The sequence below is a fragment of the Zea mays genome, chromosome 3 (assembly GCF_902167145.1).
Source record: "Zea mays cultivar B73 chromosome 3, Zm-B73-REFERENCE-NAM-5.0, whole genome shotgun sequence".
Lineage (NCBI taxonomy): Eukaryota > Viridiplantae > Streptophyta > Magnoliopsida > Poales > Poaceae > Zea > Zea mays.
In genome coordinates, this window is record NC_050098.1 from 135032311 (window position 1) to 135055002 (window position 22692).

General features: G+C 44.7%; 1 protein-coding gene and 1 long non-coding RNA gene across 2 annotated transcripts; one reads left to right on the forward strand and one right to left on the reverse strand.

Moving 5' to 3' along the window:
* Positions 1 to 784: 784 nt before the first annotated feature.
* Positions 785 to 1327, reverse strand: LOC103650587 (uncharacterized). Its single transcript, XR_002268414.1, has 2 exons — positions 1234 to 1327; positions 785 to 1084 (listed from the first exon to the last, which is right to left on the reverse strand). It is a non-coding gene; the product is annotated as an uncharacterized lncRNA (long non-coding RNA).
* Positions 1328 to 1559: 232 nt separating this feature from the next.
* Positions 1560 to 6327, forward strand: LOC103650586 (protein STABILIZED1). The gene is made up of 2 exons (XM_020550312.2): positions 1560 to 4795; positions 5904 to 6327. The coding sequence occupies exon 1, from the start codon at positions 1831 to 1833 to the stop codon at positions 4717 to 4719; it is 2889 nt and encodes a 962-aa protein (XP_020405901.1). The 5' UTR covers positions 1560 to 1830; the 3' UTR covers positions 4720 to 4795; positions 5904 to 6327.
* The last annotated feature ends 16365 nt before the right edge of the window (positions 6328 to 22692 follow it).

The window sequence follows — 22692 nt, forward strand, 5'->3', positions numbered from 1 at the left end:
AATCAGTTAGGTGCAACATGATCCAAGAGTTGAGAGAATCACAACATAATCCAGCAATGAACTCAATGTTATTCAGAACACTATTGAAGGAACATTTAGATACTCTCCCATCACATTATCCGACCAACAAATACTTCTCAACAGCAGAAAAGTATGATTTCTCCTCCTTGTGGCACCCAAACAAATAACAAACGGAAATAAATTCCATCTTTGTTTCCTTCTTTTTTCCTAACTACTTCTTCCGTTTCGTTTTAGTTGTCGCTGAATAGTACAAAACTGAACTATTCAGCGACAATAAAAAAACAGAGAAAGTACTTCTATGATATTTCTGAAGCTATCATCTCATGGGAATTGATCTAAAATTTAAGTCAGCACTTCTGCAATATTATTTTGAAGAATGCCTTGGGTCATCTAAAACACCAATATAATCCTTTGTCAAAAGGAGTTAACTGATCCTATCTTAAGGCCCCTTGTTCGCCCAGGGGCACCGCCTAAGGGAGTGTTTGGTTACACCCCGCTAAAATTTAGCTCCTGTCCCATCGAATGTTTGAACCTCCGTTCCGGGTATTAAATGTAGTCGGATTATAAAACTAATTTGTCAGCCGAAGATTAAAAGACGAGACGAATCTAGTCCAGTTGGTTGGGTCTATATTTCATACTCCTATTTAAAAGTCAAACGTTTGATGTGACCCGAGCTAAACTTTAGCAGGAGCAACCAAACACCCCATAAGAGAGACGACAAATCAAGTGCCAGACTGTGGAGAAGTTCATGTACAGAAACAAGTTTAAGCACGAAGTCATAAAAAATACTAATAGCAAGGAATTGTGTAAAAGGAACACAGGCCAATGACATACAAGCATGCAGCTCCATTTTTGGCTTCATTAGTCTCAGATTGCAACAAAATTTCTGAGTCAGTTTCGGACACAATAGAATAACCTGTAGTTTCTTTGTAACTGAATGGAAAATGGGATCCACCATCAGAAAACACACACTTAAGCATAGTACACAGTGGAAGTAAAGATATTTCATCAACTTACAAAAATCATCTGAATCTTCTTGGTCATCATCCAGAGAAAGCAACTTCTACAGGTTAAAATAAAAATTATTTAGAAGAAAATGACATCATAAGATATTTTACATTATCATAATTTATGCAGGAGATAAACCAAAGCAATCTAGACGCAACGGAATAAAGCCCCGAAAAATTTACAAATATGTTACTTGGAACTCACCTTGAAGTTGCTCCAACAGCTTCTCGCCCTTTAGAGTTTGATGAAGACTTTTTTGTCCAAATCAACTACTTAGCTTCTCCCCGTTTAGTGTTTGATATGCTGCATTAAAATATATGGCACGATTAAATTATGAATATTTAAGTACTCTCATGGTTAAGTACACTTCGTTTTTCTGGATACTTCATGGACTTATGAAACTGCTCGTTGTTTACATCATGAATGTTTAAGCTACTTTTATGGTAGTGTTATGCAGCTTCGTTGTTCACATGGCGCAAGAAGGATTGGGTCTCAGCTAATTCGTCTCCTCGAAAACTATAGCTCAAACAATCAAGGCCTCACTTTAACACACAGCTTCCATAGTTCAGCTCCAGCCACACATCTCACCGCCTCTCCACAGTCGCCACCGCCTCAATAATACTTCTTCCTCAAGAAAACAATCCCGTAATCCACACTCATCGCTAACGACTCACACAAATCGAATCTGGAAATTCTTCCCCCAATCCGTCCCAAACTCGCCTCCTCACGGCCGCCGCCGCCGCCGCCGCCGCCGCTGCTCGGTAATCCCTCATCCTCCCCACCTGTCCGCTCGTCAGCGTCATGTCCGGCACCACCCCGACCCCTACACCTACACCGACGCCGCTACCGCCGCCGCCGCCGCCGCCGCCAGCCGCTCGCCCCGCACGGTACGACTTCCTCAACTCCAAGCCACCGCCCAACTACGTCGCGGGGCTCGGCCGTGGCGCCACCGGCTTCACCACCCGCTCGGATATCGGACCGGCCCGCGCCGCACCCGACCTACCCGACCGCTCCGCCTCCGCCGCCGCCGCCGGTCCCGCCGTCGGCCGGGGCCGCGGGAAGCCTCCCGGCGAGGATGACGGCGACGACGACGGCGGCGACGAGGAGAAGGGCTACGACGAAAACCAGAAGTTCGACGAGTTCGAGGGCAACGACGCCGGCCTCTTCTCCAACGCCGACTACGACGACGACGACCGCGAGGCGGATGCGGTGTGGGAGAGCATCGACCAGAGGATGGACTCGCGCCGCAAGGACCGCCGCGAGGCGCGCCTCAAGCAGGAGATTGAGAAGTACCGCGCGTCAAACCCTAAGATCACCGAGCAGTTTGCTGATCTCAAGAGGAAGCTGGCCGATCTGTCCGCGCAGGAATGGGAGAGCATACCGGAGATTGGGGACTACTCGCTGCGCAACAAGAAGAAGCGGTTTGAGAGCTTCGTGCCCGTGCCGGACACCCTGCTTGAGAAGGCCCGGCAGGAGCAGGAGCATGTCACAGCACTTGACCCTAAGAGCCGTGCGGCTGGTGGCACAGAGACGCCATGGGCGCAGACTCCTGTTACCGATTTGACAGCTGTGGGCGAGGGTCGTGGCACTGTGCTCTCGCTCAAGTTAGATAGGCTGTCAGATTCAGTTTCTGGGCTCACTGTAGTCGATCCCAAGGGGTATTTGACAGACCTGAAAAGTATGAAGATTACTAGTGATGCTGAGATTTCTGACATCAAGAAGGCACGGCTATTGCTCAAGTCGGTGACACAGACGAACCCTAAACATCCACCTGGTTGGATTGCCGCTGCTAGGCTCGAAGAGATTGCTGGCAAGCTTCAGGTTGCTCGGCAGCTCATCCAGCGTGGTTGTGAGGAGTGCCCCAAGAACGAAGATGTTTGGCTTGAGGCATGCCGTTTGGCCAGTCCAGATGAGGCAAAGGCTGTAATTGCCCGTGGCGTGATGTCAATTCCAAATTCTGTGAAGCTATGGTTGCAGGCAGCAAAACTGGAGGGTAGTGATCTGAATAAGAGTAGGGTTTTGAGGAAAGGGCTGGAGCACATTCCTGATTCAGTCCGGCTATGGAAGGCTGTAGTTGAGCTTGCAAATGAAGAGGATGCAAGGCTGTTGCTTCACAGGGCTGTGGAGTGTTGCCCGTTGCATGTTGAGCTTTGGCTTGCCCTTGCAAGGCTGGAGACCTATGACCAAGCAAGGAAAGTACTTAACAAGGCGAGGGAGAAGCTCCCCAAGGAGCCTGCCATTTGGATTACAGCTGCGAAGCTAGAGGAGGCTAATGGGAACACACAATCTGTTAACAAGGTGATTGAGAGAGGTATTAGGTCTCTTCAGAGAGAAGGAATGGATATTGATAGGGAAGCATGGTTAAAGGAAGCAGAAGCCGCAGAACGTGCTGGGTCTGTTTTAACTTGCCAGGCTATTGTGAAGAACACTGTAGGCATTGGTGTTGATGATGAGGATCGGAAGCGTACATGGGTTGCTGATGCTGAGGAATGCAAGAAGCGCGGTTCAATTGAGACAGCGCGTGCTATCTATGCACATGCGCTTACTGTGTTCCTTACTAAGAAGAGTATTTGGCTGAAAGCAGCTCAGCTTGAGAAGAGCCACGGGACTAGGGAGTCACTTGATGCTCTCCTCAAGAAGGCTGTGAATTACAATCCACGAGCTGAGGTATTGTGGCTTATGGCTGCCAAGGAGAAATGGTTGGCTGGGGATGTGCCTGCAGCTCGTGCCATTCTTCAGGAAGCTTATGCTGCTATCCCCAATTCAGAAGAGATCTGGCTGGCCGCATTCAAGCTCGAGTTTGAGAACAATGAGCCAGAGAGAGCAAGAATGCTCTTGGCCAAGGCCAGGGAAAGAGGAGGGACAGAGAGGGTCTGGATGAAATCTGCCATTGTTGAGAGGGAATTGGGGAATGTTGGTGAGGAAAGGAGATTGTTGGAGGAAGGTTTGAAGCTATTCCCTTCATTCTTCAAATTGTGGTTAATGCTTGGACAGATGGAGGACCGGCTTGATAACGGAGCGAAGGCCAAGGAGGTTTTTGAGAATGGCCTCAAGCACTGCCCCAGTTGCATCCCTCTTTGGCTCTCTCTAGCTAACCTAGAGGAGAAGATTAGTGGATTGAGTAAATCACGTGCTGTCCTCACAATGGCTAGAAAGAAGAACCCTGCTACACCTGAACTCTGGCTAGCGGCAATTCGAGCTGAGTTGAGGAATGGGAACAAAAAGGAAGCTGATGCTCTACTGGCCAAGGCATTACAAGAGTGTCCCACAAGTGGTATTTTGTGGGCTGCCGCTATTGAGATGGCGCCACGCCCACAGCGCAAAGGAAAGAGTACAGATGCTATTAAGCGAAGTGATCATGATCCACATGTCATTGCAACTGTGGCCAAACTTTTCTGGCTTGACAGGAAGGTCGATAAAGCTAGGAGTTGGTTGAACAGAGCTGTTACTCTTGCTCCTGATGTTGGTGATTTTTGGGCATTGTACTACAAATTTGAACTTCAGCATGGAAATGTGGACACACAGAAGGATGTTCTGAAAAGATGTGTTGCAGCAGAACCAAAGCATGGTGAAAAATGGCAAGCAATATCCAAGTCTGTTGAAAACTCACACCTGCCTGTTGAGGCTCTTCTAAAGAAAGCTGTTGTGGTGCTTGATGTAGAAGAAAATGCCAATCCGGCAGGAGCCTAGACTCACTCTTTTTACAAGATGTTTGGTGAATGTGTTTTGTACTACCATCCTTAATTTATGTTCACTTCAATATGAGGTACTTTACCTTTTAATATTTCATCTTTATTGTTGAGTTAATATTTGATCATCAGTACTTGAACTTGCATAGCAGCCATCATTTGTTCTACTCTTTTAGCTGTTTATTCTTCTCAACGGGTAATAAGCAGATTGTAATTCAATATGCCAGCAGCTTCTCCCACTCGGCTTAGGTGCGGGAGCAAGGCGAGTGCACTTTTGTATACATTCAATACCATCTACCCTTGCTACAGATTGTCACTAAACTTATGCTTAATATAGTTTACTGGCAATCCTTTCTTCTCTGCAAATTGTTCTTCTGAATTTCTAACAGTCAGTGGGAGAATTGTTGAAGATATGCTAATAGGCCTTGATACTTGGCATACAATTTACTATGCAAGTCTGCTTCTTGAATCTGTTGTTGATTCTTTCTTTTTGTTCCATTTCACTAAAAAAGAATGGTACATAGACTCTTTCCCATGAGCTACTGTGCTGGTGATAAGGCATAACCAAATCTTCTTTAGAACGAAATAATGGCTAGTTCTGATATCTGCATAGTATGAAACTGTCAGAGAATCGAACAACGGAGACTTCCATGCTCCGCAAGTCTGCATCAACCTATCTCGTACAGTCATACTAGGTTACTTTTGTTTCCAAAAGTTCAAGTTTCGGATATCTGAAATAAATAATCTGGAATATTTGCTCAACAAGATTTGATAATATGGTAATATGCAATACTTCAGTTTGGAATGTGGCGGAGAACACTACTTTTTTGGTTGGTTAATCTTGTATATTTAGTCTGTAGTTGAACTATGCTTCCGGATGAATGGTGATAGAATGTTGGATGGTTTGTTTTGGGCCTTAATTTTTTGCTTGCTCACTGATGGATCATGATGGAATCTTGGATGGTTTGTTTCTGATCCTGTGTTGCTTTGATATGCTGATATGTTGTGGTGGTCTGGTGATGAAGTTTTTGGCTCCGCTTGTGATTTAAATTGTTGCCTGATGATCAGTTGATGCTCTTCAATCTGTAGTAGTTCAGTTTTCCTGTATAAAATGCTGCATTGGATAGTTGGTCATGATCTATTTTTTCGTGTATATTTTTTGACCGGGATATTTTTCGTGTATAGGGCTGCTATTTCTATCCAGAACTACCTGGAAAGTGGAAAAAATCTAGAAACCTAGTAGTACCCCGTTTCACTTTTTTTGGAAGTATGTCAATATGCCATCTGGTTCATGTTCACCTGAAAATCTGAAGTTTAGGAGTGAACCAAAATGAATTAAGGCAGGGAGGCTGTAAAATATTGTTTTGCACTGGAGTGGAGAGTTTGAAATAGTGTGGGATAAGAGGTAAGATAGGAAGGCTGGAGGCAGCCTGTTATTTGTGTTTCCCTCGTTAAAGGCCACTCCACTTGATGTATTTTGCAACCCTTGTCTGCGTTGATTTCATGGTTTCTGTGAGAAATAATGTGTGTGTTCAAAATATAACACTATGGCCGTAAGAGGCTTAATTGTATCTCATTTTGTATTGATAAACTAGTAAAATCAGTCTCATACATTTGTGCAGAACATGTTCTTTCTTTTAATATATATGGTGGTGATTCTTACGTTTGACGGCGTAGTGGTTGTCTTTCAGTTTTTTTTGGCTCTTAAGTATTTATTTAGGGCACGTTCTAATGCATTAGAGCTAAATTTGCTAGTAGAATTAGCTGACTAACTATTAGCGAATTTTAGCTAGGTTGAACATGCTAATGCACTAACGAGTAGTTGAGTATATAGTTAATAGTTAGCTAATAGTACTCGTTCATAAATATTTGATAATGTTGATTTTTTTTAAAAAAAAACTTTGACCATTTGTATTATTTAAAAAAATAATGAGTTAACATTTTTTATTTGTTTTATTATTTAAGATAGTTTATGTTTGAATTAAAATTTTATATTTTGAATAAATATTTTAAATAAGACGAGTGGTCAAAGTTTTCGGAAAAAAATCAACGGTGTTATATTTGTGAACGGATGTAGTATTAGCTAGGTGTTTAAATGTCTTTAGTTAATTTTAACACTTACCAATTAGCTATAGTCCATTCATTCAGGCCCTTAGTTGTGGCCCTTAGTTGTTGACTAGGTGTATACCTGTACGTTGCTACGGAGTAAATATGTTATGATAAGATACGTTGAAATGCAGAAGCATTAATTGTTGTTCTATACTCTTGTTAGCATCTTTTAAGGGTTAAGAATGTTTACCAATTCTTTCTCATTTATGGATCTTTAGCTCTAAGTCCGAGCATATACAATATCTCAGTCTTATGAAAAAATTCTTGCTGAAAAGCCAACGGATACCTGCACGAAAAGAAACCATTAAAGAATAGAGTGACGAAGCACGCAACTCCATCTAATCAGTTTTTTGGCAGAAAACACTGATGAGGCCATTCCGACCTCATGCCCTCCTGGCCTCATCTCAATTGCTAATGCCCCCATACTCACCAGCCCATAGTCCTTGCATCCCTCACTTCTTCTATTCCCTTCACTAAGGACAGGGACAGACAGGGAAGATCGTCACCATGTCATCTAGTGACGTATCATCTACTAGGGAAAATAGTCTTGTAATTTTAGTGCTTGTACTAAACATCTGCGCACTCTGTAAGCAACTATATTTAGACATTGCTTATCTCTCTCGTTTTCCCCCAAAAACATAACAATGGTGGTAATAAAGTATTGACTCAAGTTTATGTGAACCTGGAGAAAGAATAACTGAAAGCAGACTCAAGTTTTTTCTCTGACCAAAATCTCTTGCATGCTTTGACTACAATTCCGCAGCTGCCCGTCTATCTATATTTACATCTTGCATGCTTTGTTGTGCATGGTGTTTTTTTGGCTTTTTAGACATCTTATCTGATTGTTCATTTTATTTAAAAAATGTGGAAAATAAATAGTTAAACAAAAAAATTGTCATCTGTTTTAGGACTGAGACAACAATACCCCTAGACAAGCATGGAGAGGGGTGAAGATCCTGACGTCCATGGCTCGTCCTCATCTATGCCGAATCCAACGCAAAAGCCCCGGGGCAAACGACAAACGGAATCAGCAGAAGAACATTGGATTGGGCACACGGCGTCGGCAACAACAGACACAACTTTCTAAAATCAACATGTTGATGCAAGAGAGAATCCATGGATGAAATGAACTGGCACATGTACAGAGCAGTAATTATATTGTTCAGGACCTTCATCCCCAAGTGACCCTGGCTATGTCATAGAAACCATCGCTAGCTCACATATGGTTTCCATGTAACAAACACGTAAAAAAGTGAAGCGTCCTCAATCCTCTGGGAATCAAATGTGATACAATTACTAGTCCCAGGAGGCTAGTAAACACATTTATATATTAGATGATTCCAGATATGTTTAAACGAGACAAACCTATAAAGGTGGCGATCAACTTTAAGAGTTGGTCCACAACTCGGGACATATCATCAGAGTGGGCCTGAAGCAGCCTGATATACGCAGCGAAGCAAATCAGCGGTCCAACAGCCACAGGCAAGGTTGGGAACAGTCGTAACTCTTACCCGATCTCCTTTTTCTGAAAAACAACAAATAAGCAAGGGTGAGTACAAACGTACTTAGCAGCCCACTTTCACTCGCGGAATGGGGAAATCAGATATAATGCATGGAATATGTGGAGCTCAGGATATTTTACAGAAACAACAGTATTTTATGCAGGGTTGTTTTGTAAAACATTTTGTATTTTTCAAAGCGCATCCTCTCCCAAAGGAGCAGGAAGTTTTTCAATATTAGAACAAAATCCCCTGTACTAAACCATCCAAGTATCTCAGCAGTTTCCCACTGGTTTTTCCTTTTTCAAAAACAGCTACTGGACTTCCCGTCCACCATAGCTCACGGCTTAACCGCTGGACCTTTTAAAAACCACTTTTCTCAAACGCACCTCTTTTTTTAAACAAAACACTAATTGTCATACCACACCAGACTCGTCCATTCCTGTGGACACAGACTATTCGAATAGGTTTGAACTCTGCGCAGAGGGGTACACTTTACCCACTAGTCCAGCTCTGCGATCTCATAGCTAGTGAGACCCAAAACTGAATCTCTTTCTTTCCTCGCACGTCCTAACCTTAACGGTTATACCGGAAGGAGACAGGCCACCGCCATGTCCAAACCGGACAAAACATTCCCCCTCCTTATCCTCCCGGTGCTCCCCAGCCTTCATAACCCTGGGGTTGGACCGTACGAGTTCAGATTGAGTGACTGCCCACACAGTCTCGAGTGGTTGTACTTATCATGAGTACAGGTAGTGAAAGATGACAAACCGGTCCTTATACGAGGGGACAATCCTTCTGCTCACATCTAAACCAGCTGAGCCATCACCTTAGGCCCTCCCCTAAACCAGAGAGTCCCTGATCATCCCACTCACAAGGTGATAAGGGTGAAAACCCTTCATCATACACATTTTGAAAAGCATTTTCTTTTGAAAACTCACACCTTTTCTCATATCATTTGTAACAAATATATCAAGTATTGATTGCGGCAAGCGGCTGGGTGGCCATAATAACTTGTCTCAAAATAATATCATGCATAAAATAACAGGCTGAGGGTTGTGGTTGAAAAATCATAGGTAATTTATGCATCAAAGGGATACAGTGATCTTGCCGTGCTTATTCGGCGAAGGGGGAATGGGAGCTCGCGGAACTGGCTTCTAGCTCTACTGCCTGGCGTAGACTTGCAGATCTGGCCTCCACGAGACGGCACGAACGCTCCGATAACTATGCAACATGAATAAGCAAACATACAAACAAGCAAGTATACCAACAAATATTTAGTATAGTGGTTAGAATAGTGATATATGGATGGGTAGAGTCTTGAGTAAAATCTGTGTCATGTGGTGTTGTGATATTACTGGTGGTGGAGCGGAGGTGCTTACCAGGAGGGTGGACTGGAGGCGAAGCGACACTATACGTGTAGCCGGCAGAGCAGAGTAACTGAGTGGGTGGGGTGTTCGCCTTGGCTGAGGGTGTTGAGTGTGTGTGGAGAGAGAGAGGGTAGCTGGGTGTATTTATAGCTGGGTGTATGTGGTGTAACACAGTGAAGTTCACTGTTGGTGAGAATAGTGACGAATGAATCGTCTGACTTAGTATGAACAGGAGAGTTATAGGCAGAATATGGGACAAGAGTATTTTGGGAGTTTTCTGGAATATGGACCATGCTTAAGGGATGACATGGTTGGATAGGGAATAGTTTGATAAGAATTTAGAAACAAGAATTATTGGAATCTGAGTTTGGAAGCCTGGTTCAAAGGAATCTCAAAGTTAAGCATGCTCAACTTGGAGAAACCTGGGATGAGTGACCAGATGGGAAGTTCCCTACTGGAAGGAAAATCACAGTCACCGGAGTTCGTATGACTGGAATATGGGTCTGGCTGGTCTTATATGGACTGGACAACTTGATGATGAGTAGTTGAAATTCGGGGTGATCGGATGATCGATGAATAGTAACGATGAATAGTAACGGCGAAAAAGCAATTATAGATATTATCGATGAACAGTAACGACAAATAGTAACAACGATGAATAGTATCGATGGTGAATAGTATTTGTGAATAGTAATGATGACGAATAGTAACAGTAAATAGTAATGATGAATAGTAATGGTGAATAGTTCGTATTAACGAACGATGAATAGTGACGATGAACGCACGATGAACGATGAATAGGTACTATGAACGAACGATCGGAATTTCGGTAGCATAACGGCAGGACAAAGATTATCTGGAAGAACGATGAATAGGAACTATGAACGAATGATGAATAGAAACTATGAACGAACGATCAGAATTTCGCAGCATAACGACCGGAAAAAGATTATTTGGACGAATGAACGGACGAACGAACGATCGGAATTTCGGCAGCATAACGGCAGGATAAAGATTATCTGAAAGAACAATGAATAGGGACTATGAACAAACGATGAACGATGAATTGGAACTAACGATCGAATGATCGAACGATCGGAATTTCGGCAGCATAACGACAGGAAAAAGATTATTTGGATGAACGAACGGACGAACGATCGAACGATCGGACGAACGAACGAACGAACCATTAACGATCGAACGAACGATCGAACGATCGGACGAACGAACGAATAAACTAAGAACAGGGGAGACGAACGACCGAACGATCCTTGTGCTAGTGTGTGCTTGTGTGGAACATGGAGTGGGTGTGTGTGGAGGGGGAAGAGAGTTGCCATGAAATGGCTTAGGGTGGGATGAGAGGAGGCCCTTGCCCCTCTATTTATAGCCATGGTGGGGGGATTAGGGGGAGGGATGAGAGGATTAGTGGGAGGATGAGAGGATTAGTGGGAGATTAGCATGTATTTGTCTTATATGAGTGAGATTAGCTTGTAGAGCTCACCGTATGACACCAAAGGCATACATATACGTATGAGCATGATGAAAGTTATGAAAAAAATATTTGTAGAGACTTGAAAAATGATTCTGAAGGTATTTCTCAGGAGGAAAATACTTGGAGATATATCGGTGGAATATCTGGGCAATATTTCTGGAAAGAACTTGAAGGGGATCACGAGGAAATATCTGGGCAGTATTTCTGGAAACAATTTGAGGGGGATCACTGGGGAAATATTTGTAGGATATTTTGAGGAGGATTTTGGAGAGAATATAGACCACTATATTTTATTTGCTGATATCAACTCGCAAACAAACATTTTGAAATGAAATTTGAAATTCATTTTGAATTTAGAGCGAGTTTGAGAAAATTTCAAGATTTGAATTTTTGGGATGCTACAAATCTACCCCACTTAAAATGAATCTCATCCTCGAGATTCGGCTCAGAAGGGTTATGGGTATAGCTTTACTTCAGCTACATATCTTCACTTTGCAGACTCTTCGAGGAGATGGAACTTCAACAAAATCTGGCCTTTGAGGAGCATCTGTTTGCCGATTGCAAATGCTGATTCTGGCTACTCAAAGATCATCTTCAGGCTTCAGCTTTCGCTTGGCAGCTAGTTTATTGAGGAAGCATCGATGCCAACACACAAACCTTTCTCTTGCGAACTCCTTCATGGATTCCTTCCTTGATTGGTCTTCTGGTGCTTCATCAACAAAACTTGGGTGACCACTTCTCATCCAGAAACTTATATGCTTTGATGATCTGGTCCTCCACAAGCTTGCTACAAGCCTTCTTCTTTTTCTCCACAGCATCAGCCTTACTGGAACACTACCCCACTTAAAAAGAATGAGGGTAGATCTCTTGAATCTTGGGGATTAGAACTCCTTGAAGTACCTCATAACAAGGGTGTTACGGGGCCTTCTTCTGCTGTTGCTGCTTGAGCAGGCTGCGGAGAGATGACTGACACAGGGTTGATTTTGGGATAACCTTCTTCTCATCTTCTATTCGCTATCTTCTTTTCACTGACCCTTTCTTTCTCTTGCTCTTCCCACTGGAGGATTTTATCAAAGAGTATTACCATCATACATAGGAGGAAACCAAAGATGTTGAACCATGTACAACAGTCTTCAACCCAAGAATCACCAAGCATTGTGATCTTAGGGGCGAGGGAGTGGAAAATGGAGTTGCTTGCGATTTGGTAGAGGGGATTTATCTGGAGTGTGCTTTGCTTTGAGCGAGATGGGAGTTGAGGGAGCTGGTGGGGGGGTTTATAGGCGAGCGGGGGTGCTCGGGGGGGGGGGGGGGGGGTGGAGTGGTAGTGATGGAGCAGGTGACACGAGGCAGCAGGTGCGACAAGGGGAAGGGGGGCCTGTTGCCGGCGACGATGGCGGTGGGTGCGCTGCAAAAGGGGGCGTGGGTGGCGGTAGTGCGCATGGAGGCGGGCACACGTGCGAGGGGCACGGGTGAGTGGTGGGGTCAATGACCCTGATGTTTGTGGTCTCTGGTTCCAAGAATCTTTGCCTCTCTGTATGGTAATAACTTCTTCTGTCCCCTTTTCCTATTTACTTTGACTCAGGGGCAGTGCTTTGATTCTCACGGTCGGTCCTTTTGACTGAGCGACTAGATAGGTTCCTCTGTAGCTTATTCCATGCTTCAAGGGTAAGCTTCAAGGTATCTTATTGGGTAAGGTGCTTTTCTCTTGAGATGGGTTAAGGGGAGAATGGAAGCATAAGATGAGGATTAGCTCTAATTTGTGATCTATGTTTTTAGAGAAAACCTTTCTTAAAAAGAAAGAAAACACACAAGCTCAGCAATGATAAGCACAAACAAATCAAATGTTTTGAATAAGGGAGGAATAGAGTTTTCCAAATCACGAACTACTTGGATTCGGGGGGTAAGCATAACTACTATTTCTTGGCTCCTGAATTGAGAACTATGCTAAATGCAGCTTATAAGCACTAACGTTAAAGCATCACATATGCACTCAAAAGGGAAGAAAACATCAAGCGAAATTCATTTTGAAATGCCCTAGGGGGCCACACAATTAGAGTTTTGCAAAACACGGGTCTACACGATTACCTCTCATACATGCAGGGCTCTAGCCAAAGTGAAGAAAAACTTCACTACCCAATGCATACAGAAGACTGGGCATATCTAACTCAGACCAAGCAGCTTCTCTTCTGGCAAGGCTGGCGCACAACTTCAATCTAAGACATCTCCTAGATGGGTCAAGAGGGAGCTGATGTTGATGACTTCTTCTGGCGGCGACAGAGATGGCAACACGGGGTCGAACTCTTCTTCAAGCGGGACTGGCTCTTGTAGCTCCTCAGAGGGCGGCAGTGTTAGCGGGGTGCTTGCAGCTTCTTTCTTGACTTCAAGGGATGGTGCTGGAATCTTCTTCATGGTGAGGGGCTCAAACAACTCCAGCGGGGGATCTTGGGAGGATTCAGGGTGCTCTTGCTTATCCATAGCCTGAGGGAAGGCTGGAATTCCTTCCAAGACTATGGCTCCTTCCGGGAGTTCCCAAGCCTTCTTCTCTCCTCTGATAGAGACCGGGTGACCTTCAAGAATCTGGGGATCTTCAGCTCTCATGGGTTGAACTGGGTTGGATGGAGCGGGCTCTTGGATCCGCAGGGCTCTACGTTGGTTATGGGTGACCAAGTAGGCCTCCATCAACTTCTGGACGTGCTCATCCTTGGCTTGCTTCAGGGCTTCAACAGCAATGACTTCACGACTTTCCAAGGCAGTTGCACGAGCTTGAGTTGTGGTGAGATCCACATGGAGCTGACGGTTGCGCTTCTCTGCATCTTCTGCTCGGGCAATCATCTTACGGTGGTGCCGAGCCAAGAAATCATACTGGGCATCCAGGGTGAGCAGGTATGCAGTGAGGTACGCGACTATGGGGTCGTCCTCAAGCAGCTGCTGCCCTTCCAATGCACGCATTCTGGCCATCCAAACGGGACGGTTTCTCTAAAAGGGCGGAAAGAATCTGAGCGGGGTGTCAGCCACTTCTTCTTCATAAATTTGACCCAGGGCCCTCAATGCCTTGCGAGCGACGACTTGACAGGTGTCTTTAAATCTGTACCCAGCAGCAGTGACACTTCATTCCTGAGAGCACCTAGAGGGGGGGTGAATAGGTGATCCTGTGAAACTTGAAAACTTAAGCCACAAAACTTGGTTAATTGTCAGCACAATAATTGCCAAGTGGCTAGAGAGGAGTCAAAACACAATAACCACAAGAAATCAATCACAGAGATGACACGGTGGTTATCCCGTGGTTCGGCTAAGACCAACGCTTGCCTACTCCACGTTGTGGCGTCCCAACGGACGAGGGTTGCAATCAACCCCTCTCAAGCGGTCCAAAGACCCACTTGAATACCACGGTGTTTTGCTTGCTTTTTCTCAATCCCGTTTGCGAGGAATCTCCACAACTTGGAGCCTCTCGCCCTTACACTTGAAATTCACAAAGAAGCACGGAGCAAGGGAGGGATTAGCAACGCACTCAAGACAAGAAATCACAGCAACACCACGCACACAAGTCGCAACGAGAGCTCACAACACAACTCAAAGAGTTCACTACTCAACTAGAGCTCTAATTGCTATCGCAAAGAATCAAGGGCGCGGAATCGATGTCTTGGTGCTTAGGAATGTTGTAGAAATGCTTGGTATTCTCCTCCATGCGCCTAGGGGTCCCTTTTATAGCCCCAAGGCACCTAGGAGCCGTTGAGAGCAATCTGGGAAGGCAATTCTTGCCTTCTGTCGTCTGGCGCACCGGACAGTCCGGTGCCAGATTTCTTTCCTTAAACGGCGAAGCCGACCGTTGGCAGACTTGGAGCCGTTGGCGCACCGGACATGTCCGGTGCACACCGGACAGTCCGGTGCCCCCTTCTAGCCGTTGGCTCGGCCACGTGTCCCGCGCAGATCGCGCGGCCGACCGTTGGCCTGGCCGACCGTTGGCTCACCAGACAGTCCGGTGCACACCGGACAGTCCGGTGAATTATAGTCGTACGTCGCCGGTAAATTCCCGAGAGCGGCCACTTCGCTCGAACCAGCCTGGCGCACCGGACAGTCCGGTGCTCCCAGACTGAGCAGACTTTGGCTGAACTAGGCCATCTCATTTCCAATTCGATTTTTCCTGTTTCCAGCACTTAGACACAATACATTAGTCTCTAAAACAATGTACTAAGTCTGAGAAACATACTTTTATCCTTGATTTGTACTTTGTTCACCATTTTACACTTAGGCACTTGTGTTGGACACTAAATCACCAACATACTTAGAAATGGCCCAAGGGCTCATTTCCCTTTCAATCTCCCCCTTTTTGGTGATTTATGCCAACACAATATAAAGCAAGTAGAACAAATACAAAATCATTTCAAATAAGAACTCAAATTGTTTTGTTTCAAATTTGACATATATGGATCACTCTTTGCCACCACTTGGTTTGTTTTTGCAAATCAAACTCAAATTTCTATCTCTAAGTCAAACACACATGTTAAGACATAAAGAGAGTCATTCCAAACGAAATTGATTCAGGATTTCAAAAAACTCCCCTTTTTTCATAATCAACCTTTCTCTCCACAAGAAGCCAACTTTTGACAAGAGAGACAATAAAAGAGTTTTGAACCAAAAGCTCTATTCTACTATTTTCAAAATCTCTCAAGTGGTAGCTGATCCATTTATCGCTTTGGCCTTTATTTTCTCCCCCTTTGGCATCAAGAACCAAAATGGGATTAATCTTGGCCCTTGAACCTCATTGCCTCACCAAAATCTTCAATAAGAATACAAAGGCAATAAGGGTACATGAGATGAACTTGGAATAAGTTACCCTCTCATCGGAGTGCAGTGGAAGTCTTTCATGGTTCAAGTCCACCTTTTCCCTTTCAATCCTTCTTTGAGACTAAAGCATCAAACTCAAGCACATGGTTAGTCTCAAAGGGTCAAGTTGTAACACATCTCCCCCTAAATATGTGCATCACTTTGCCAAAAAGGACTTGTGAGGTCCGGGGAGTGTTTGTACAACTTGAGCACCATAAGTAAGCAACGAAATGCATAAGGAACATGATCAAGGGCATAAACACATGTATGCTATAAATCAATCCAGGTTCCGCGAATCTAAGACATTGAGCTCACTACGCAGCCTGCAAAAGGTCTTCTCATCTAGAGGCTTGGTAAAGATATCGGCTAGCTGGTTCTCGGTGCTAACATGAAACACTTCGATATCTCCCTTTTGCTGGTGGTCTCTCAAAAAGTGATGCCGGATGTCTATGTGCTTTGTGCGGCTGTGTTCAACAGGATTTTCCGCCATTCGGATAGCACTCTCATTATCACATAGGAGTGGGACTTTGCTCAGATTGTAGCCAAAGTCCCTGAGGGTTTGCCTCATCCAAAGTAGTTGCGCGCAACACTGTCCTACGGCAACGTACTCGGCCTCAGCGGTGGATAGGGCAACAGAGGTTTGTTTCTTAGAATTCCATGACACCAGGGACCTTCCTAAGAATTGGCACGTCCCCGATGTACTCTTCCTATCGACCTTACATCCAGCATAGTCGGAATCTGAATAACCAATTAAGTCAAAGGTAGACCCCTTTGGATACCAGATCCCGAAGCAAGGCGTAGCAACTAAATATCTAAGAATTCGCTTCACCGCCACTAAGTGACACTCCTTAGGATCGGATTGAAATCTAGCATACATGCATACGCTAAGCATAATATCCGGTCTACTAGCACATAAATAAAGCAAAGAACCTATCATGTACCGGTATGCTTTTTGATCAACGGACTTACCACCTTTGTTGAGGTCGGTGTGTCCATCGGTTCCCATCGGCGTCTTTGCGGGCTTGGCATCCTTCATCCCAAACCGCTTTAGCAAGTCTTGCGTGTACTTTGTTTGGGAGATGAAGGTGCCGTCCTTGAGTTGCTTCACTTGGAACCCAAGGAAGTAGTTCAACTCGCCCATCATCGACATCTCGAATTTCTGCGTCATCACCCTGCTAAACTCTTTACAAGACTTTTGATTAGTAGAACCAAATATTATGTCATCGACATAAATTTGGCACACAAAAAGATCACCATCGCAAGTCTTAGTGAAAAGAGTTGGATCGGCTTTCCCAACCTTGAAAGCATTAGCAATTAAAAAGTTTCTAAGGCATTCATACCATGTTCTTGGGGCTTGCTTAAGTCCATAGAGCGCCTTAGAGAGCTTACACACGTGGTCGGGGTACCGTTCATCCTCGAAGCCAGGGGGTTGCTCCACGCACACCTCCTCCTTGATCGGCCCATTGAGGAAAGCGCTCTTCACATCCATTTGGTACAATCTGAAAGAATGGTGAGCGGCATATGCTAGCAAAATACGAATGGACTCTAGCCTAGCCACAGGAGCAAATGTCTCCTCAAAGTCCAAACCTGCGACTTGGGCATAACCTTTTGCCACAAGTCGAGCCTTGTTCCTCGTCACCACTCCGTGCTCATCTTGTTTGTTGCGGAACACCCACTTGGTTCCCACAACATTTTGCTTAGGACGAGGCACCAGCGTCCAAACTTCATTTCGCTTGAAGTTGTTGAGCTCCTCCTGCATGGCCAACACCCAGTCCGGATCTAGCAAGGCCTCTTCTACCCTGAAAGGCTCAATAGAAGAGACAAAGGAGTAATGCTCACAAAAATTAACTAATCTTGAACGAGTAGTTACTCCCTTGCTAATATCACCCAATATCTGGTCGACGGGATGATCCCTTTGGATCGTCGCTCGAACTTGGGTTGGAGGTGCCTGAGGTGCTTCTTCCTCTTCAACTTGAACATCTTGTGCTCCCCCTTGATCATGCGCCTCCACTTGAGGTACCTGTTCGTCATCTTGGGTTGGGGGATGCACCATAGTTGAGGAAGAAGGTTGATCTCGCTCATTTTGTTCCTGTGACCACACCTCTCCAATCGCCATGGTGCGTATTGCAGCCGTTGGAACGTCTTCTTCATCTACATCATCAAGATCAACAACTTGCTCTCTTGGAGAGCCATTAGTCTCATCAAATACAACGTCGCTAGAGACTTCAACTAAACCCGATGATTTGTTGAAGACCCTATACGCCTTTGTATTTGAATCATAACCTAACAAAAACCCTTCTACAGCTTTGGGAGCAAACTTAGAATTTCTACCCTTCTTCACTAGAATGTAGCATTTGCTCCCAAATACACGAAAGTAAGATACATTGGGTTTGTTACCGGTTAGAAGCTCATACGACGTCTTCTTGAGGAGGCGGTGAAGATAGACCCTGTTGATGGCGTGGCAAGCCGTATTCACGGCTTCCGACCAAAAACGCTCGGGGGTCTTGAACTCTCCAAGCATCGTCCTCGCCATATCGATTAGCGTCCTGTTCTTCCTCTCTACCACACCGTTTTGCTGTGGTGTGTAGGGAGCGGAGAACTCGTGCTTGATCCCCTCCTCCTCAAGAAACTCCTCTACTTGAAAATTCTTGAATTCGGACCCATTGTCGCTCCTTATCTTCTTCACCTTGAGCTCAAACTCATTTTGAGCTCTCCTGAGGAAGCGCTTGAGGGTCCCTTGGGTTTCAGACTTATCCTGCAAAAAGAACACCCAAGTGAAGCGGGAAAAGTCATCAACAATAACTAGACCATACTTACTTCCTCCTATGCTCAGATAGGCGACGGGTCCGAAGAGGTCCATATGCAGCAGCTCCAGAGGTCTTGAAGTGGTCATCACATTCTTGCTGTGATGTGCTCCTCCCACTTATTTACCTGCTTGACAAGCTGCACAAGGTCTATCTTTTTCGAATTGCACGTTAGTCAAACCTATCACGTGTTCTCCCTTTAGAAGTTTGTGAAGGTTCTTCATCCCCACATGTGCTAAGCGGCGATGCCACAGCCAGCCCATGCTAGTCTTAGCGATTAAGCATGCATCTAGACCGGCCTCCTCTTTTGCAAAATCAACTAAATAAAGTTTGTCGTCTAGTACACCCTTAAATGCTAGTGAACCATCACTTCTTCTAAAGACAGACACATCTACATTTGTAAATAGACAATTATATCCCATATTACATAATTGACTGACAGATAGTAAATTATATCCAAGTGACTCAACTAAAAACACATTAGAGATAGAGTGCTCATTGGATATTGCAATCTTCCCTAAGCCTTTCACCTTGCCTTGGTTCCCATCACCGAATATGATTGAATCTTGGGAATCCTTATTCTTGACGTAGGAAGTGAACATCTTCTTCTCCCCCGTCATATGGTTTGTGCATCCGCTGTCGATAATCCAGCTTGAGCCTCCGGATGCATAAACCTGCAAGGCAAATTTAGGCTTGGGTCTTAGGTACCCAACTCTTGTTGGGTCCTACAAGGTTAGTCACAATTTCCTTAGGGACCCAAATGCAAGCTTTATCACCCTTGCATTTTGCCCCTAACTTCCTAGCAACTATCTTCCTATCCTTTCTACAAATAGCAAAGGAAGCATTTAAAGCATGATAAATTGTAGAGGGACCATTCATAACTTTTCTAGGAACATGAACAATATTCTTCCTAGGCATATGATGAATATTTTTCCTAGGCATATCTCTACCATGCATATAGGAAGAACTGGAAGCATACATAGCATAAGAGTCATAGGCATGTGAATCAAAAGTATTACAACTCCTGTGAGACTGTCTTCTTTCATTGTACATAAAAGCATGGTTCTTTTTAGTACTACTTGCCATAGGGGCCTTCCCTTTCCCCTTGGCGGAGATGGAAGCCTTATGGCTTGTTAAGTTCTTGGCTTCCCTCTTGAAGCCAAGCCCATCCTTAATTGAGGGGTGTCTACCAATCGTGTAGGCATCCCTAGCAAATTTTAGTTTATCAAAATCACTTTTGCTAGCCTTAAGTTGGGCATTAAGACTAGCCATTTCATCATTTAACTTTGCAATAGAAGCTATGTGTTCACTACAAGCATTAATATCAAAGTCTTTACATCTATTGCAAATAACAACATTTTCTACGCAAGTTGTTGATTTACTAGCTATTTCTATCTTAGCATTCAAATCATCATTAATGCTCCTTAAGCTAGAAATCGTCTCATGGCAAGAAGATAATTCATAAGAAAGCATTTCATTTCTCTTAACTTCTAAAGTATGAGATTTTTGTGCTTCTACAAATTTGTCATGTTCTTCATACAACAAATCTTCTTGTTTTTCTAAAAGCCTATTCTTATCATTCAAGGCATCAATTAATTCATTAATTTTATCTACCTTGGTTCTATCTAGGCCCTTAAATAAACATGAATAATCTATTTCATCCTCATCACTGGATTCGTCCTCACTTGAAGAAGCATAAGTAGAGTTTCGACTACATACCTTCTTTTCCCTTGCCATAAGGCATGTGTGACGCTCGTTGGGGAAGAGGGATGACTTGTTGAAGGCAGTGGCGGCGAGTCCTTCATTGTCGGAGTCGGAAGAGGAGCAATCCGAATCCCACTCCTTGCCTAGATGCGCCTCGCCCTTTGCCTTCTTATAGTTCTTCTTCTTTTCCCTCTTGTTCCCTTGATCCTGATCACTATCATTGTCGGGACAGTTAGCAATAAAATGACCAATCTTACCGCATTTGAAGCATGAGCGCTTCCCCTTGGCTTTGGTCTTGCTTGGCTGTCCCTTGCGACCCTTAAGCGCCGTCTTGAATCTTTTGATGATGAGGGCCATCTCTTCATTATTAAGTCCGGCAGCCTCAATTTGTGCTACCTTGCTGGGTAACGCCTCCTTGCTCCTTGTTGCCTTGAGAGCAACGGGTTGAGGTTCATTGATTGGACCGTTTAGAGCGTCGTCCACGTACCTCGCTTCCTTGATCATCATTCGCCCGCTTACGAATTTTCCAAGGACTTCTTCGGGCGACATTTTGGTGTACCTGGGATTCTCACGAATGTTATTCACCAAATGAGGATCAAGAACGGTAAAGGACCTTAGCATCAATCGGACGACGTCGTGGTCCGTCCATCGCGTGCTTCTGTAGCTCCTTATTTTGTTGATAAGGGTCTTGAGCCGGTTGTATGTTTGTGTCGGCTCCTTGCCCCTTATCATCGCGAATCATCCAAGCTCGCCCTCCACCAACTCCATCTTGGTGAGCAAGGTGACGTCGTTCCCCTCATGTGAAATCTTGAGGGCGTCCCAGATATGCTTGGCGTTATCCAAGCCACTCACTTTGTGATATTCATCCCTGCACAATGAAGCTAGAAGAACAGTAGTAGCTTGTGCATTCTTATGAATTTGCTCATTAATGAACATGGGACTATCCGTACTATCAAAGTGCATTCCACTCTCTACAATCTCCCATATACTAGGATGAAGAGAGAACAAGTGACTACGCATTTTGTGACTCCAAAATCTGTAGTCCTCTCCATCAAAATGAGGAGGTTTACCAAGTGGAATAGATAATAAATGAGCATTTGCACTTTGAGGAATACGAAAGTAATCAAAAGAAAAGTTTGAATTGACCGTTTTCTTTTTCTCGTAGTCGTCGTCGTCCTTTTGGGAAGAGGAAGATTCATCGCTGTCGTAGTAGACGATCTCCTTGATGCGCCTTGTCTTCTTCTTCTTCCCGTCTTTGCGCTTGTGGCTCGAGCCCGAGTCGATAGGCTTGTCATCCTTCGGCTCGTTGAAGATAGACTCCTTCTCGTTGCTGTTGACCACCGTCCCCTTTCCCTTAGGATCCATCTCTTCGGGCGATTAGTCCCTTCTTGAAGAGAACGGCTCTGATACCAATTGAGAGCACCTAGAGGGGGGTGAATAGGTGATCCTGTGAAACTTGAAAACTTAAGCCACAAAACTTGGTTAATTGTCAGCACAATAATTGCCAAGTGGCTAGAGAGGAGTCAAAACACAATAACCACAAGAAATCAATCACAGAGATGGCACGGTGGTTATCCCGTGGTTCGGCTAAGACCAACGCTTGCCTACTCCATGTTGTGGCGTCCCAACGGATGAGGGTTGCAATCAACCCCTCTCAAGCGGTCCAAAGACCCACTTGAATACCACGGTGTTTTGCTTGCTTTTTCTCAATCCCGTTTGTGAGGAATCTCCACAACTTGGAGCCTCTCGCCCTTACACTTGAAATTCACAAAGAAGCACGGAGCAAGGGAGGGATTAGCAACGCACTCAAGACAAGAAATCACAGCAACACCACGCACACAAGTCGCAACGAGAGCTCACAACACAACTCAAAGAGTTCACTACTCAACTAGAGCTCTAATTGCTATCGCAAAGAATCAAGGGCACGGAATCGATGTCTTGGTGCTTAGGAATGTTGTAGGAATGCTTGGTATTCTCCTCCATGCGCCTAGGGGTCCCTTTTATAGCCCCAAGGCACCTAGGAGCCGTTGAGAGCAATCTGGGAAGGCAATTCTTGCCTTCTGTCGTCTGGCGCACCGGACAGTCCGGTGCACACCGGACACTGTCCGGTGCCAGATTTCTTTCCTTAAACGGCGAAGCCGACCGTTGGCAGACTTGGAGCCGTTGGCGCAC